The following is a 16,737-nucleotide window of genomic DNA, read 5'->3' as shown; positions in this document are numbered from 1 at the left end:
TTAAATGGCTACTCCTGCACCTATTTTCTGCGTTTCTCAAATAGCCTTGTTACCCCAATTCACTTCAGAAACTCCGGTTTAATTGTCCATACCGATCATCTCTCAGTGGTGTTTTGGAAACAGCAGTAGGTTTAACAACTGAGTACAGAGGAATCTCTTATCTGAATGAGATAGGCGGGCACTATTTTGTTCGGATAATTTGATTATTCTGTTAATTCATTCAATGCCTCGCCTCTGGGGCTTGGAGTTTTCTAAAGTTTTCTTTTTCCTCACTTTGCATGCCTTGCTCCCTCTCTCTACCTCAGGGTTTGTTTCTGAGCAGAGACACATTTTGTGTGTAAGGGACCTGCAGCATTACTGAAGCCCCGCCCGCCTGCCCCATCCGTTCAATGGGATTAACACACAGCAAGAATTTGCGAAGGCTGCTCCCCGTTCAGGAGACTAGGCAGCAGTACACAGCCTGTCTTCCCCTGTCTGCTCCCCTGATCAGTGCACGCCCCTGCTACCCCCCACAAACCACGGACCCTGTCCGTCCCCCAACCCCGTCCATCACTGCCCTCCGCCCACCCCCACTCCTCCCCCCTGACCTCTGCCCCTGTCCACTCCCACCTCCCGTCTATGTCTCCAACCCACCGTCCCCATTCGCCCCTCCCCCCCCACCCCCCGGCCTTTGTGGCAGCCAAACTGGACACCAATAGTAAGACAGCTGCTGCCTTTTGGGACTGAGTTTCAAAATCGCGTGCACCCACACGCACAACTTTTTACTGCAACTTTTTGACACGTTCCGTCTTTGCCCTGTACAGAACAATGTTGGAGAGTACAAAGCTGAACCATTCTTCAGTTCACAATGCAATTATGACATTCAGAGGGTTTAAAAAAGTATCGTCAGAGCCTCCATTATCTTGCTGTTCTCAACAACATACTATGTATGACAACGGACTCCTCTACTTTGGGAGTTCATCATTGAGTTGTTATGGGACAGCATTTGGAATTACAAAGAAAACGAGCTAATTTTTAAAAAAAAATATTTTTAATCATTGTCAATCGTAATTAAAATTTTTCTTGATCCAATTTGCTTCCTTCTGTTGACCTATCATCCAAAGTCTTCTAATTTTTGTGAATTGCAATCTGGTAAAATTTAATCATGCTCCATTTATGATCTAAAACAGGCTGAACTTGCGTGTGAAATTCCAGGCCATCACATTTTCTCCACTCTTTAATAACAGCTACACCCTAAGAAAAACTCAATTGAATAGCAATTACGTTTTGGTCTGATTCACATCTGTCATTTTGTTCATTCTTTGTATCATGAAATGGCCACACCTTTGTATTAGCAGAAAAATCGTAGTTTTTATGAATATGGAAAATATGAACATCCTTATGAAGCAGCATAAATCTGACTTATGTGACTAATGTTAATGATGATTTCACTGCAATCATGCCTCCAATCTGATGTCCTCACTGAAGCCTGAGCCATTCTGAGAGCCAGAATGTTTAGCTTTGCTGTTTGCTGTGAACATTTTGACCAGCACTCCGAGTAGACTCGATGGATTGAAGCAGGTAGTAAACTGGGTGACTGCAGCAGAGACCTAACACAGAAATGATCCAGTGGTTGTTTGTGGTCTCTCTGGGCCTAAAAATATCTTTTTGGTGAAGTATCGGGGTAGGGGGTCTGGGACCAATATTAAGGACCCACAGGTTAGGCCACATAGCAGAGGGCAAATCATGCATGATACACGTGCAGCGCATTCATATCTTAAAATTAGTATCTGGATTGTGTATAATGTAGGACCCCAAATAAACATTGTAATTAAGCTTTTTTCTGAAGTAGTCAAGCCATGAAATGGACCTCAGAAATGTTACATGAAAAAATAATGAGGATTTGCATTTACATAACACCTTTTAACGATGTAAAATTCCAAGGCATTTCACAGAAGCCAACCAAAAATTTAATACAGAGCCACATAGAAATAATAGGACAACTAACCAAAGGTATAGTCAAAGAGATAGACTTTAAGGATGCCTTATAGGAAGGCAGAATGGTTTAAGGAAGGAATTTCAGAACTGAGAAGCAGGCAGTGAAGCATTCCTGCCAGTATTGGGTATTGAGGATACATGAGCAACTAAAATTAGAAAGTCAAAGATCTGAGATGGTAGATCTAAACTAGTTATAAAAGCTGGGGCAAGGCCGCAAAGATTTAAAATAAGGATGAGCATTTTAAATTCATGGCATTGCCAGACCTGGTTCTAATATAGGTTAATGTGAACTGGTGTGATGGGTGATTTGGACTTGGTTGAGTTGAAATATGCACAGTACAGTTTTGGATGAGCTGAAATATATGGAAGGTGGAAATAAGAGCCAAGAGAGCATTGGATTGGTCAAAACCTTTGGTAGCAAAGGCTTGGATGTGGATTTCAAGAGCTGGCAAGATGATGCAGTAATGGAACGGAGTGAATGTACAGAGGATGATGTGGCATGGGATGCGAGGTCAGAGTTAAGTGAAATGTGAGGGTATGTCAATTTGATGCAGTTTTAGAGGTGCAATGGACTGTCAAGTGAATAGAGTTTGTGGTGGGAACCAAAGAGAATGGTGGCAAATGTCCCCTAATTTATTGTGGTGCGGTATCTCCTCCTTTCCCACCAGATTGTGTGTTTGTTTGTGTTAAAAATATCCCTCAGCGTGCCTGAGTACATTTCCTGATGTACATTAGTGTCACACTCTGCAGTGACAAATTAAAAATCATTATGGTTGTTTACACTATTTTCCTGTGGCTTCCACCAAGCTCAAGTCCAAGAATCCCCATGCATCTGTTCCTCATCCCTGCTCCACAAATGACCCCATTTCTGTCTGAAAGCTGTTGGTAATTAGCATTTTTTTGCAAACTATCAAATAATTGGTGATAATTCTGGTCAGACAGTTAGAAGTTGTTTGCTTCGAAGATTAACTTGTTCTCTTTTTGAAAACAAAGCAAATGGAAATAAGAAAGAAACTCTCTGGACAGGGTCTGAATGATGTGATCTATGGTAAGTTATACAGCAAAATCAGACGAGAACTCCAATGAGGCCTATCTCAACTTCAGGAGATCTCGCTGTATCTTTTATGCTTTCGACAAGCGGCTTGCTAGGCGTGAATAAATTGCCATTATATGAATTTAATTCAACTAAATGCGAGGTGCTGCAATTTGGGAAAACAAATCTTAGCAGGACTTATACACTTAATGATAAGGTCCTAGGGAGTGTTACTGAACAGAGACCTTGGAGTGAAAATTCATAGCTCCTTGAAAGTGGAGTCGCTGGTAGGTAGGATAGTGAAGAAGGCTTTCCTTTATTGGTCAGAGTATTAAGTACAGGAGTCGGGAGGTCATGTTGCGGCTGTACAGGACATTGGTTAGGCAACTGTTGGAATATTGCGTGCAATTCTGGTCTCCTTCCTATTGGAAAGATGTTGTGAAACTTGAAAGAGTTCAGAAAATATTTACAAGGATGTTGCCAGGGTTGGAGGATTTGAGCTATAGGGAGAGGCTGAACAGGCAGGGGCTGTTTTCCCTGGAACGTCGGAGGCTGAGGGGTGACCTTATAGAGGTTAACAAAATTATGAGGGGTATGGATGGGATGAATAGACAAAATCTTTTCCCTTAGGTGGTGGAGACCAGAACTAGAGGGCATAGTTTTAGGGTGGGGGGGGGGGGGGGGGGTGGTGGTTAGGGTACATCCCTATGTAGAACACCAGGGAAAGTGTGGGAAGAGAGAGAGTGATGGGGCGGATGGTCAGTCATGTGGAGACTGTGTGCCTGGGCTCCGATCCATGACTGTTCTCGGCAGCATTTCAGTAAGCTGGGTTTATTTTTAAACATCGTAAACAAAAGTTAGGATAAGTGTTGAAACACTTCTTTGATGTATTGTTTCTATCGGGACCTTGAGATCTTCTTTGCATAATCCGAAATTCGGATAACTGATAATCGAGTGCCCTCTGTAATATTGTCTAAAAGCAGCATTATTTCTCATTTTGGAGAACTTTCGTGAGTGCTTTCACAGCCACCACCTGGTGGTGAGGTTGAGTAAAATACATGCTGGAGACTGTCACACCTTGGAGTAATAAAATTATAAATAACATTCATTATTTTACTAAATCAAATATTTCAATGAAAATTAGAAAACTTTAAAATTCAGATTTTATATAGGTTACCTTGAATAAAGCCCAGCTGGTTTTCTTTTTGATTTGAATTTCAGCAAAAAGGAGCACTGAGAATGGAATCAAAATAGTAGAGGGGTGGCTACAGCCATGGACACTAATCCAGGACCCTCCCCTCTGATTTTCTTCCATATATAATCCTCTCCACTCTCATGCCCTGTGAGAAATGTCTCATGTCATCTTCAGGAGCTATCTGCGCAGAGAATCCTGTCACGAGCTTCTCCAAGATTTCTTCCCATCCTGTTTAGATTTTTACATAAAATTAAAGGACAAGCATGATGTTTATTTTTTGTGAGGATGATGCCCATTATTTGTACTTGGTTTGCAGGCTTTTATCCCAGTGAGCCAGCAACTGATTATAGTTGTTGTCAACACATGCATGTGATAAGCACTGCTTAAGTTCATGCCAATGTGTTTTTTTAAAGAGAGAGAGTTAACCTTGGTCACGGCAGCGGACAAGAGTGAGAGGAGGGACCGACCTCCTCAATCATCCTACTGTCCCCTCTAATCACCATGCCCCCAAACAGCTTTTTTTTTGTCCCACTACCTGCCCTGACACCACTCTAGTCCTCACCACTTTTACCTCCCATTCAAAGGACCAAAGGAAAGAAAGTGGGAACAGGGTTATGAGTTTGATAGTCTGCTGTGATCCTATTGAACTGTTGGAGCTGGCCTGAAGGGTTGAATAGCTTACTCCTGCTCCTAATATTTGGTTCTAGCCCTAACTTATTGCTGATTTGCATTATTTACGTAATCCCAGAGACCAATTGCCAAATTGAAATTTTGAAGTTTTCTCTAATTTTCACTGCAATATTTGATCTTAGTAAAACAATAAATGTTATTTACAACTTTATTACTGTTTTTTCAAACCTCTGTCATGTATGTGGGAAATTAATTGTTTTTGTGATCAGTTTGTATAGGTTCAGTTTTACTTGGGGTCTGATCTTCTCCACCACACTTTACCCAACATCCCTACCAGCCGGTGACTTTGACTACGCTCAGGATAGATCTTATCCAAATGAGAAATAATGCTGCTTTCAGGCAATATTACTCAATTGTTAACCCTGTTTCTGGATTGAAAACATTAGTCTAAGAAATTATTGTTATTAGCAGTTAAATCCAGACTTTATAGTGAATTGGGATAACTAGGTCATTTGAGACAAAAACAGAAATTGCTGGAAAAGCTTAGCAGGTCTGGCAGTCAGGTCCAGTGACCCTTCCTCAGAACTGGTGGTAGCTAGGAAAATGAGTTTTTAATGCAAAAGATAGGGTTGGGGGGAAGGGGTAAGATGTAAATGATAGGTAGGGATAGAGCTCAAAGAGAGCCAAACAGTTGGACAGACAAAGGAGTGGATAATGATTGTTGTATTTGGTATTTTTCTCTCTTTGGGCTGTATCCACACCCATCATTTACTCCTTACCCCCTCCCCCTCCCCCATCCTATCTTCTGCATGTGAACCCACATTTTCCTAGCTACCATCAGTTCTGAGGAAGGGTCACCGGACCTGTAAAGTTAACTCTTGAGTTTTCTTCACCGATGCTGTCAGACCTGCTGAGCTTTTTCAGCAATTTCCGTTTTTGTTTCTGCAGTTATTTTAATTACTTAAGGCCATTTGAGAACTTGGAGGGTGGTCATCCTGCCCTTTCCAACTTGCCCCAGGACAAGGGTCCCATTTTAAAGGTTACAAACTTTGGCCAATGCCGAAACCAGCAAATTCTTGTGGTAACAGTGGAGGAACGAGAACTTCAACCCGCAATGTTTGCTTACCGTGGAAACTTCCCAAGGGATCCTTTTCTGTGATATCCTTTTTGCCTAGTCGTACTGTATTATTTGATAGAATTCAAAACTGAAGGCACTTAAAAGCAGGAGAAAATGAAGGTTGGAAATAAGAGCAGGAGTTGCTCATTTGCCCCCTCGAGCTTGCTACCTCCATTCAACAAGATTGTGACTCGTCTACAACGAAAATATTTTTCTGCACTAACCCCATATCCCTTGATATTTAAAAAATCTAGAAATTTATTGATCTTTTTCTTAATAAGCTCCACAACCAAGCCTCCATAGCCAGTAAAGAAATTCCTCCTCATCTGAACCTAATCTGGAATGATTCTCATTCCTGATGAAGGGCTCCTGCCTGAAACATCGATTTTCCTGCTCCTCGGATAATGCCTGACCTGCTGTGCTTTTCCAGAACCACTCTAATCTTGACTCTGATCTCCAACATCTGCAGTCCTCACTTTCGCCTGAGCCTAATCTGGTCTATCTCTTATTCTGAAACTTTGTCGCCTTGTTACAGGCAAGCCATGGGAAACATTTTCCCTACTTATTCCCTGTCACGTCCTTATGAGTTGTGTGTTTCAGAACGGAGAAATGAGCAGAGGCCCTGCCTTTGACAGTTCTTTGCTACTTCAGTAAATTAAGCTTTGGAGATTAATGAGGACCAAGCAACTGAATATTTTCATTTGTTTTTTACTCTATTCTGGTGTGGTGCCAAAAGGTGTATTTATTCTCATCTTTAATATTGCGTATCATCAAAAAATAAATCAAAGCTATAACCTGGCTGGCATTTTGGATAGTGTTCACTGTGCATAATATAAATGTGAAACTGTAAAATTAGAAAAGGTCTGCTAATGTCTGAAGATTATTTTGTAATGAGAATACAAAATGTTTTTTGAACTGCTAATCACTTTTCAAAACTGGTCAGTAGTAAAATCAGCAAACCAAGAAATGTTGCAGGGTTCAAACTATCAGCTCTATGCTGTTTTTCTCCATCTCAACCACCTCGTCAAATCTGACAATCCTGTTCAGACTCCAGACCTTTTAACATACCATTATCTCTAATCCCGCACTCCGTAGACCTCATACTCTTTAATAAATCCTACTCCGTTTCATACTACTATCCTCACTCCCATACCCTTTAATATACCAGAGTCAAAAAGGTTGTTCCAGGAAACGCACAGCCAGTCATGCAGCATTCGAGGAGCAGGAGGAGGGGAGTTGACGTTTGAGCATAAGCTCTTCATCAGCAACATTCTCGACTCTCCTGCTCCCTGAATGCTGCCTGACCGGCTGTGCTTTTCCAGCACACACTTTTTAACTCTGATCTCCAGCATCTGTAGTCCTCACTTTCTTCTTTTAATATACTACCCTAGCTAATCTCCGTTCCCTTTTGATGCATTTCTTGTTTAGTCACATTAAGAAGTAACCAAATCTATTTGAAGATTTGTAAATATAATTTCTAGTTCTATAAATTTTCCATTAAAGTGGAACTTTCTGTAACAAAGGATTTCCATGTGATGAATAGTGCAGCATGATTTGAAAATATGGGGTGCTCCTATTTAAGCTGGCAATATGAAGAATTTATTTTCTCTGATCATTTTAGATTGTAGAATTCCTTTCCCCGAAGAACATTGGTGGCTGGATCATTTAACAGTTTTAAGTCTGATTTGAATACAATTTTGATCGACCAATGAATCAAAAGGTTTGGGGTTGACAAGAAATTAAAGACCATAACAATATTAGTCATGATCCTTTCAAGTAGCAAATAAGTTCAAGCAGGCAAATGGCCTAGTTCAGCTACTATTTCTTTTGCTAGTGTTGAGTGTAAATTTTATACTAATATGTAGAAGCTCTGAACATGTCTGTGCAATCCAATGATTATATGTAAACAGCTGTAGTTTTTTTTACATTAGTTTACATTCCCTACAGTATAGAAACCAGCCCTTTGGCCCAACAAGTCCACACCGACCATCCGAACAGTAACCCACCCATTCCCCTACCCCTGACTAATGCACCTAACACTATGGGCAATTTAGCCTGGCCAATTCACCTGGCCTGCACATCTTTGGATTGTGGGGGAAAACCAGAGCATCTGGAGGAAACCCACACAGACACCGGGAGAATGTGTGAACGCCACACAGATAGTCGTCCAAGGCAGGCATCGAACCTGGATCTCTGGCACTGTGAGGCAGCAATGCTAACCACTGAGCCACCATGCCGCCTATGTAGAGCTGTATAAGAATATACTTTTAAATTAAATAGATTCTCTCTTTTTTTTTTCCCAGTAATAAGAAAGGAAAATATTATAGGTATGAAACAGTCTGGCAGTATTTGTGCCGACAAAGAGAAAGTAATGTTTCAGATCAAAAATTTCAGAACATCATCTGAAACATTAGCTCTTGTTTCCCTCTCCACAGATGTTGCCTGACCTGATGTGTAGTTAAAGTATCTGCAGTATTTTGCTTTTGGGTTTGCTTTTCCACATCCAAATTGCCTTTAATATAAATTCAATATAATCAATCAATATGATTTCATTGCGTAATTCTGAGAAGAACAATATTTTTGTTTTGAGGTGATGGTAGTTTCTTTAGTGAATACAATTTATTTAATCAATTTCTGTCTAATTCAACAGTCTGAAAGGCAAAGCTTTAAGAGTATTGTGTTTTGGAAGAGGAAATTGGGCTGTGAGTTGCAACATCTATTGTCCATCATAATTGCTATTGATAAGCTGGTAGGAACTGCCTTTCTGAAACACTATAGCCCATCCACAGTACTGTTTGTGAGAGAATTACAGTTTCGATCCAGTGGCAGTGCAGGAACAGTGATATAGTTCTGCGTTAGGGCAGTGTGTGACTTGACGGGTATTGTGGTGTTCACTCACTACCTTTCTCCTTTTCACCTGGAAATTCTGTTGTGTTGAAAGTCTCCCAGTGAGAGCATTGGGTTAGTGTCTGGAGTAGAATGTAATTGGCTATAAGGTCCACTAGTGAAGTGAATTGAGGCCAAAGCATTGACTGTTTTAAAGGAGTTAGATATATTTCTTGGGGCCAAAGGGATCAAATATAGGGAATAAGGAGGAACATGGTACTGAGTCAAATGATCAACCATGATCATATTGAATGGCAGAGCAGATTCTAAGGTCTGAGTACCCTACCTATGCTCCTATTTTCTATTTTCCTTTGTCACTGACCACTCAAAACTGCAAAATACTAGCCTTTATTGCCATGGATTTGTGAGATCAGTGGAAAATTAGCTACTGAGCAATTGAGGTCTGTTTGAAGTCAAAATATTTTTCAGAGGGTTTGATTTGAGATTTGGTTAGAATCACAAGAGATGCATCCTCCATCTAACCTGTGTTTAAACTCGATACTGCCACAGGGCAAGCTAAAAAAAGAAATATTCTCTTAACACCCAGCTAGTGTAATAAATGTAACTCAGTGAGAGTATGACAAAACGTACTTAAAATATTTCTTACATACCATCTGTATATAGAGCACATATTTCTCATGTGTGTGAAGATATCCCTGTTTGCTTGCAAGATGAGCTGAAGTCTAACAGTAATGTGAAACTATTGGTGTAAGTTCTAAACAGACTGTGTGCAATTACCATCACAAACTAAGAGAAGACATCAAAGGAATATTGATCATGTTTAGATGACTCTGGAATATGTTCTGATTAATTTCAGTTTTTGAAACAGCACAGTCTTGGACTTTTATTAGAATATTTTTGAGTAATTGCTTTGGTTTAACCCCAGTCAGTGGAGAATTTGTTTGCGAGGAGGATTGATCCAAATTTAATCCCAGTGTACAGTGGAAGATCCTCTGCATGCTTTGTGTTCAATCTGTAACTGTAGCATCAGTAAGAATAGTTTTGCTGCTCACCATCTGCATGCTGACTTCTGAGTCACTGGAACAAAGGGGAGTAAAGGTCTTCAGAGAAGTGGAAGCTACTTGTGCTTTGCTTCAGACTCACTTTGAACCTCAATACTTAATTCACACTGCACAAGTTGAATCTTTGGTATGCAAACAAAAGCATTTTATACCAGGGCTAAACGTACAGTGTGACTCACGGAAGTGCCAAGCCAGTTACACATACAGTTACATGTTAGGTTTTCTGTTTGTATAAATCACTTCTTCAACTAGATTTCAGATCTAGAACATAAGTGTGTCTCCCTCCACCACTAGAACATAAATAAATTTCAATGATAACATTGAGCATTTAGTGAATTAATTAGAAAAGTGAATTATAATTCCATAAATGCTTTGTTTATTTTTGATGTGTTACTATTGAAACAGCAAGGGGAGCCTAAGTGCATGAAGTCCAATTTCATACCATTACTGTGAGGGTATGTGTTGAATCATTAAAACTAAGAATTTGAATTTGGAATGGATTTTGGGTTGTACTGTTATTCCAGGCAGCGTTGGTGCTCATACTTGTCGTCTCAGTAATTATTGAAGCTATCGATATCAGAATCAGCAGACTGGAGTACACAATGAAATGTCTAATACAACCTTTAATTTAAATTTGTAGAATCTGCAGAATTTTGCTTTTGCTTGGTTAATTAGTTAAATTAGGATCGGCTAAGGGGAGGCAGAGAGTCTGCATAAATGGGTCTTTTTGGAAGTTGGCAAGTGAAACTAGTGGTTACCACAGGGATTGGTGCTGAGACCTCAAACGTACAATATTTACAATTTATACATGATTCAGAGAATGTAATGTAAAGTATGGTTGCCAAATTCGCTGAAAACTGGATAAGAAAATAAATTGTGAAAAGAATATAAGGAGACTACAAAAAGGGCTAATTGAGTGGGCAATGAGGTGCCAAATAGAGTTTGATGTGAAATTCTGTTTTGACAGGAATAATAAAACAGAAGCATCTTACTTTAAAGATAAGAGATTGCAGAGCTCTGAGATGCAAAGGAATCTGGAATGAAGTGCATGGGATTGTCTAATGAGGAAATATTGAACAATCTAGGCTTGTATGCACTGGAACTTTGAAGAATAAGAGGTGACTTAATTAAAATATAGAAACTCCTGACTGGTCTTGATGTTTCCTTTTTTTTTGGAAGAATCTAGATCTAGGGGTCACTTTAAAAATAAGGAGTTGCTCACATAAAATGGCGATGAGGTGAAAATATTTGAGGGTCACGAGTCTTTGGAATTTCCCCTTAAAAAGGTGATTGGCTCAAGTCCTTAAGGAAGATGGGTTATCTGAGTAGGCAGGATTGTGAATTTGTGGTTACAATCACATCAGCCGTCATCATGTTGAAGGTGGAGCAGGTTCGAGGAGCTGAATGACCTACTTCTGCTCCTCATTCATATGTAACCTTTGTAACACAATTTAGAGTTCGATTGTAATGATTATTTGTAATATTGTCATCTTTTATCGAAAATCTGTGTCAATGATCCATGCCATTAGCTTCAGAGCTATGATTTCTCAATTTTTAAGAACCAGCAGTTCTGTGCTAATCACATAAGTATTTCTTTTACATGTCCCTTTTTGTTGCAGGGAAAAAAAATTTGTCTGAAATTTCACATATATTATGGTATTGGTTCTCATTGGTTTTTTTTAATATAATCTGCTTGGTAGTCCTGTTATGTTATGTATGCTAATAATGTCGGCAGTCGAAACCAGAAAATACCACAGGATCTTCAAACAACACATAAAATGTAATAGCAATAAGCAGATTTTAACAATGTTTCAAGGATTCTGATTGTACCCTAGCACATGTCAATAATCCGTAAGAGGTTATGTAAAATTAAACAAGTAAATGTGTGTAATAAATTGGATTGTGGAATACTGTCCCATATAATTGTTGGAATTGTGGTAATTGGGTGTTTTAAGATACTACAAAAAGCTTTCAGTAGGAAGTGATGAAACTCAATACTTGAACTGTGCACCAAGTACTTGTACTTTCTCAGTCTTTCACAGCAAGCACTTGGTGTGTTTTCTTCATTGCAAATAAATGGCATTGCAAGATCAAACATATTTCTTATATTTAATCATTTCAATGATTTGTTTATTTTAAAACCAAAGTAATTATTTCATAAGAAGAACAAAACTGGAATTATTGCTCTGTGTTGTGTATGCATTAGTAATTTTACTGTATGGCTGACAATGAATGAACTAGAGTTATGGAAAGTAAATCAGGCTGAGGTCTGAGCACTAATGTTTGTTTCTTTTGTACAGGGTGAAGTATTGGAGTATATTGACGATCTTCTGGAAAAAGCAGACAGTTAATATCGGTGACAGAGGAGAGTCTGCAGTAAAGACTATGGTGGTTAAATAAACAAAATTAATCCTTGTCTCCAGCTGCCTCAACTCAGGACAATTTCCTCAAATGCTGAACTCTTCCCATAGGTGCTTAAAGTCTTAGATTTTTACTTCTCTTTGTTAGTTCTTCTATGTGACTGAGTGGCAGACCTAACATTTTTTTGGAGATGTGCCTTTTATTACTTAATAGGAATCTTTTAGCTTTGAGCCATTGCCTAATTATATATTTAGCTTCCATTGTGTTCATCCAAATTAGCTCAGAAATAGTTTCTAAAGCCAAAAGCCATCACAGCTTCTTCAAAGTTCTTCCAGGCTGCTACCTTGAACATTTAGACTTTTTTTTTCTGTGGTTGTACTGAGAGAGTGTAGAGTCTTTCTTTAAAAGAATGTTTATTTGGTTTCTTATAAAACCTAAAATGACGTTGAAAGACACTTGGCACACATACTGTATGTAGTTGGTTTAACTAACACACTTTCCATTTCTGAACAAACTTGGTTGGTTTCACTGCTAAATGTTGTCCTGAATCAGGCCCAAGATCATGTTGAGCTTGTCTGTAGGAGAGCTGAATTTTTTAAATATGATATATATTTGTAAAATCTACTTGATGGGCTCACACCCAATAGAGGCATCAGTCAGTGATTGCTGTTCGTACATATTATCCTTCACATCTATCGGGACTAAATTTAGAATTACCAGTAAGAATGGAAACCATGTAGGTGTAATCTGAGCTAATTTGCAGAAACCCATGTAATAATATTGGGAAAATCCCATATTTAGAAAAAATGATGTTATATGATTTTAGATTCTTAAATGACACAAGGAAGTTTTTTTGCTAGTTTTGGAGAAGTGTGTCAGTATAATTTTTATTTAAAATTGTGACGAAGAAGTATACAGATTGCAAAGTTCACAAATGTTTACTGATTATTGTTCTACATCAAGGACTTAAACCAAACTTGTTTCATACTTTGCCTCAGGATTCCACTAACTGTACTGCCTTAATGCCAGGGAAAACATTGACTCATTTATTAATGTTTGAACATAGACCCTTGATGCTGTTTGTAGAGAGTCAATGTGAAAAACCCACAAGTAATCCTTCAGTGCAGCTGCCCTGTGCCTGGACACTTGGTTGTGAGCCATGCCTGAAACAGCAACCCCTTTTACACAGTCACTAGTGGATTGAATAACATAGTGTAAACTCACCAAATGATTAGAGATTCTCACAAAACAACTGCTGCCTTGATAATTTGGATAATCTGCAATCTTTCTGGCCCCAAAATGTTCTTTTCAGGAGAAACTAAATCAGATACCATTTGAAATTGCATGGAAGTGTATATTACTGCAAATCACATAATACTAACCCTTGTTTGATCACTTTCACCAACCACAACCAAAAAAAAACCTCAAAGCTTGCCCTTAAATTCTTTCCATGTTTACTCCAGGTCACAAACTATCTTTTTTAATGTATAATCCAAACTGCTTGAAAAATAGAAAAGAAACAGCACCAAATATATTTAAATGTGATTTATTTTTGATTTAAAGCAAACTGACAAATAGTACGAAATAGACAACCAATTGCTAATTACTCCCTACACTTACACCATTCCTCCATCCCTGCCTCCAACTCCTTCCTGCCCCATGATATGATCACCACACTTTTTGTATCTCAATACATCATGTCTGGCCTGTGAACAGCAACACTCTTGTGGTAAATCCTTTTTTTAAACATGAATCATATTAATATAACAGTATTAATCTTTCTTTATACACTACAGCCATTATGTTTTTTTTTCAAAGAAGGATCAAATCTGTACAACTGACTGGGTGCAATAAACTAAAGTGTTTTAACCTTTTATGGAGAGATTACATTTTTTTTTTAAGTAAGCTGGCCTCATTTTATTAAAGATGAGATTTGATTTTGTTGGCCATTATTCAGAACGGTGTGAAGTAATTTTGTAAAAGATAGTCATATATAAAAATGGAATAAATACAGAGGGAGTAGAATAAATATATATATTGCATTTTCTTGAAATAAAGTTCAATTAATGACAGTATTTTGGATTACATTTGTTAAACACATGCAAACTTACACAGAATCTAAATAGCAATTATTTACAAATCTTTACATGATTCTGACAGGAACCACTTAAAGCTCCCACACTTAATTTTACAAGATTCTTGAGGAAGTTGAGTCAAATTTTATAATGCCCGATTGCAACCGAAGGAGAAGGTATCCCTGCCCAGAGGTTATTGGTACACCCATCATTCTTCCATTGGAAACACTTTTTGGTTTTGTCTGCTTAACTAATTAAACTCATTGTTGATTCTGCTTAACCCAGGTATTTTAAGCATATTTCTTTGTTATGATGACTATTGAAAGCAACTTGGAATTAAGACAATTCATGCTAGATCAGAATGCTTCCCATTTTAAGTTGGGTCAGTTCTGATAGCCCCACTTTTATTACAGAACCTTTCTCGATCAGCAAAGTTTTAAATTACAGTTTACGCTGCATCTCAATGTGCTCAGTGCGTCTCACCTGTCCCTTTCCATTCAGTTGGTATATGGAAGTTTTCTGGTGTCTGCGTTTGTAGCACCATATCGCCAATATTACTGCTAATACCAGCAGACCAATCACTGCTACGATGACCGCGATTATGGGACCTTTATTTGAGTGCAAACATTTCGGTCCTGTGCAGCTGTCAACAGTGGGGAGCAGTTTGGCCTCTGTGCCATCACTGAAATTCTCCCCTTTGGCAAATGCATCAATAGCGTCTATTTCTGTAAAATCCATCCAAGTCCGAGTACTAGCTTCAGGTGTGCCTAAAGTCAAAGTATTATGGGTTGAAATCTCCTCTGTTTCTGTGGGGATTGGGGCATGATCTACAGGGTATAAACCTTCACTTACTCCAGTGTTTTCCGGAGATGGTGAAGATGCAGTCATTACATCAGGGGATTTCCGGGACTCATCAGCATCTGTGATCAAAAAGGTAGTTGTGTAGAAATTGGCATCTTCAATAGCTTTACTGACACTGACATTTTCAGGTTCTGTAGTTGGTGTTAGTCCGATGTCCACCTGTTTACCTCCTTGACCTGGCATTCTAGTTGGTACATTTATCTGTGTGTAGTGAGTAGCAGAGGTTGTGCTTGGAGTATCTGCCCTGCTGATCTCAATGTAGTTGGAGTGGTCTGTGGTGATAGTAGTTTCACTCTCTACTTCTATTGATCCATCAACTTTCTCACCTTCCTCTGTATTTTCTGATACAATGGGATAGCCATCTACCCAGGTTTCATCTGTACTTGCAATAGTTTCCTTGATAACTTTAGTTTCGTTGTGCACAATGGATGGTTCATCAGGTAAATCTTTGCCTTTGGCTGTTTGGACCCTTTTGGTAACATCAGTCTTCACCCCAATTTGATTGTCACTTGAAGTAATTTGAAGTTTGGACTTCATGTCTGGTTCCTTGGTATCTGGCTGCTCAGTACTGGGAAACACCTCAGAAGGGAACCAAAATAGATGCTTCTGGCTGAGTAATGAAACTGGTGACTCAGTTGATTTAAGTGTTTCTTGGCCATCCTCTCCTATTGATCCATCAGTACCTTCACCTAGTTCATCACCCAGACCTGTCTCACCATCCTCCGAAACAATGAATCTTCCTTGCTCATTAAGATTGGAAAAAGACATTGAGTCTTCATCAGGGAACTTGTCTTCATAGTCAACATGTCCCTCAGTTTTATCTAAAAAAAAAACCAAGCATCTTTAAAAATATTAACTTGGATTTAGCTTTCAAGAGTAAGTGAGTTATGACTTTCATGCAGTGGAGAAGCTGACATACAGATACTAATATTACTAAATGTAATTGAAAAATGTCTCTTTTTTTCAGCTATGGATAGACACGATAGATGAGTTAATGTCCTTAAATTAATGGTTACTAAAATACATTTATATCACGAAGTGATCTGATGAGTTGAAGGCTTATTGCAGTGTTGATTTTCACCTATGCTCTTCTGGAGTGTAAGTGTTCTATCCCGCTATCAATAGGAGGAGACAAGGAATCCGATCCTTGGTCTCTGTCCCATCTTGTAACAAACCTGTATTAGAGCCCCATCCAAAATGGGCCTAGCCCTCTGATTATCCAAGCACCATTCAAAACCACTTGGAAAACAGGCAATGTTAAGAAAAATTCAAAAGTTTTGAATTGTACTTTTTGTCTTGAGCTAAGTCCAAGTTATGTTGAGATTTTTAGAGAGCTTGTTGCCAAAATGCCTAGTAAGTTCTCTCTCTGTATCTAAACAAACTCACTGCACAAATGCCCCTATGGTGTGTCTCCCATCCAATTTTCAGTATGTCTTGCCACAACTCAACATTTTGAAGATGTCTGGCCAAAGACCAGCATCTCTTACATCTCTACTATCTTTAAAATGTGGCAGTGCACCTGACATTTCCATTCCAAAACTGCTCTGCTCATTGAAAGGCATGTCCACAAGATGTCCTCA

General features: G+C 38.8%; 2 protein-coding genes across 3 annotated transcripts in view; one reads left to right on the top strand and one right to left on the bottom strand.

The window, feature by feature from the left end:
• The window catches only part of crtap (cartilage associated protein), a 29,795-nt gene extending 15,499 nt beyond the window's left edge, over positions 1-14,296 (top strand). Inside the window, exon 7 of the mRNA XM_043688787.2 lies at positions 12,161-14,296. Within this exon, the coding sequence (XP_043544722.2) occupies positions 12,161-12,211 (51 nt within the window). The 3' untranslated portion in view covers positions 12,212-14,296. The remainder of the gene's footprint in view (positions 1-12,160) is intronic.
• Positions 14,297-14,402: 106 nt separating this feature from the next.
• susd5 (sushi domain containing 5) overlaps positions 14,403-16,737 on the bottom strand; it is a 25,792-nt gene continuing 23,457 nt past the window's right edge. For both annotated transcript variants that reach the window (XM_087986176.1, XM_043688784.2), the window contains exon 5: positions 14,403-15,978. In XM_087986176.1, the coding sequence (XP_087842302.1) occupies positions 14,738-15,978 (1,241 nt within the window). In that variant the 3' untranslated portion in view covers positions 14,403-14,737. The remainder of the gene's footprint in view (positions 15,979-16,737) is intronic.

Source organism: Chiloscyllium plagiosum, unplaced genomic scaffold, assembly GCF_037043375.1.
Source record: "Chiloscyllium plagiosum isolate Xiang-an unplaced genomic scaffold, Cpla_swu_hap1 HiC_scaffold_4, whole genome shotgun sequence".
NCBI lineage: Eukaryota > Metazoa > Chordata > Chondrichthyes > Orectolobiformes > Hemiscylliidae > Chiloscyllium > Chiloscyllium plagiosum.
The sequence above is the reverse complement of the archived record's forward strand: the minus strand, read 5'-3'. Positions and strand labels throughout refer to the sequence as shown.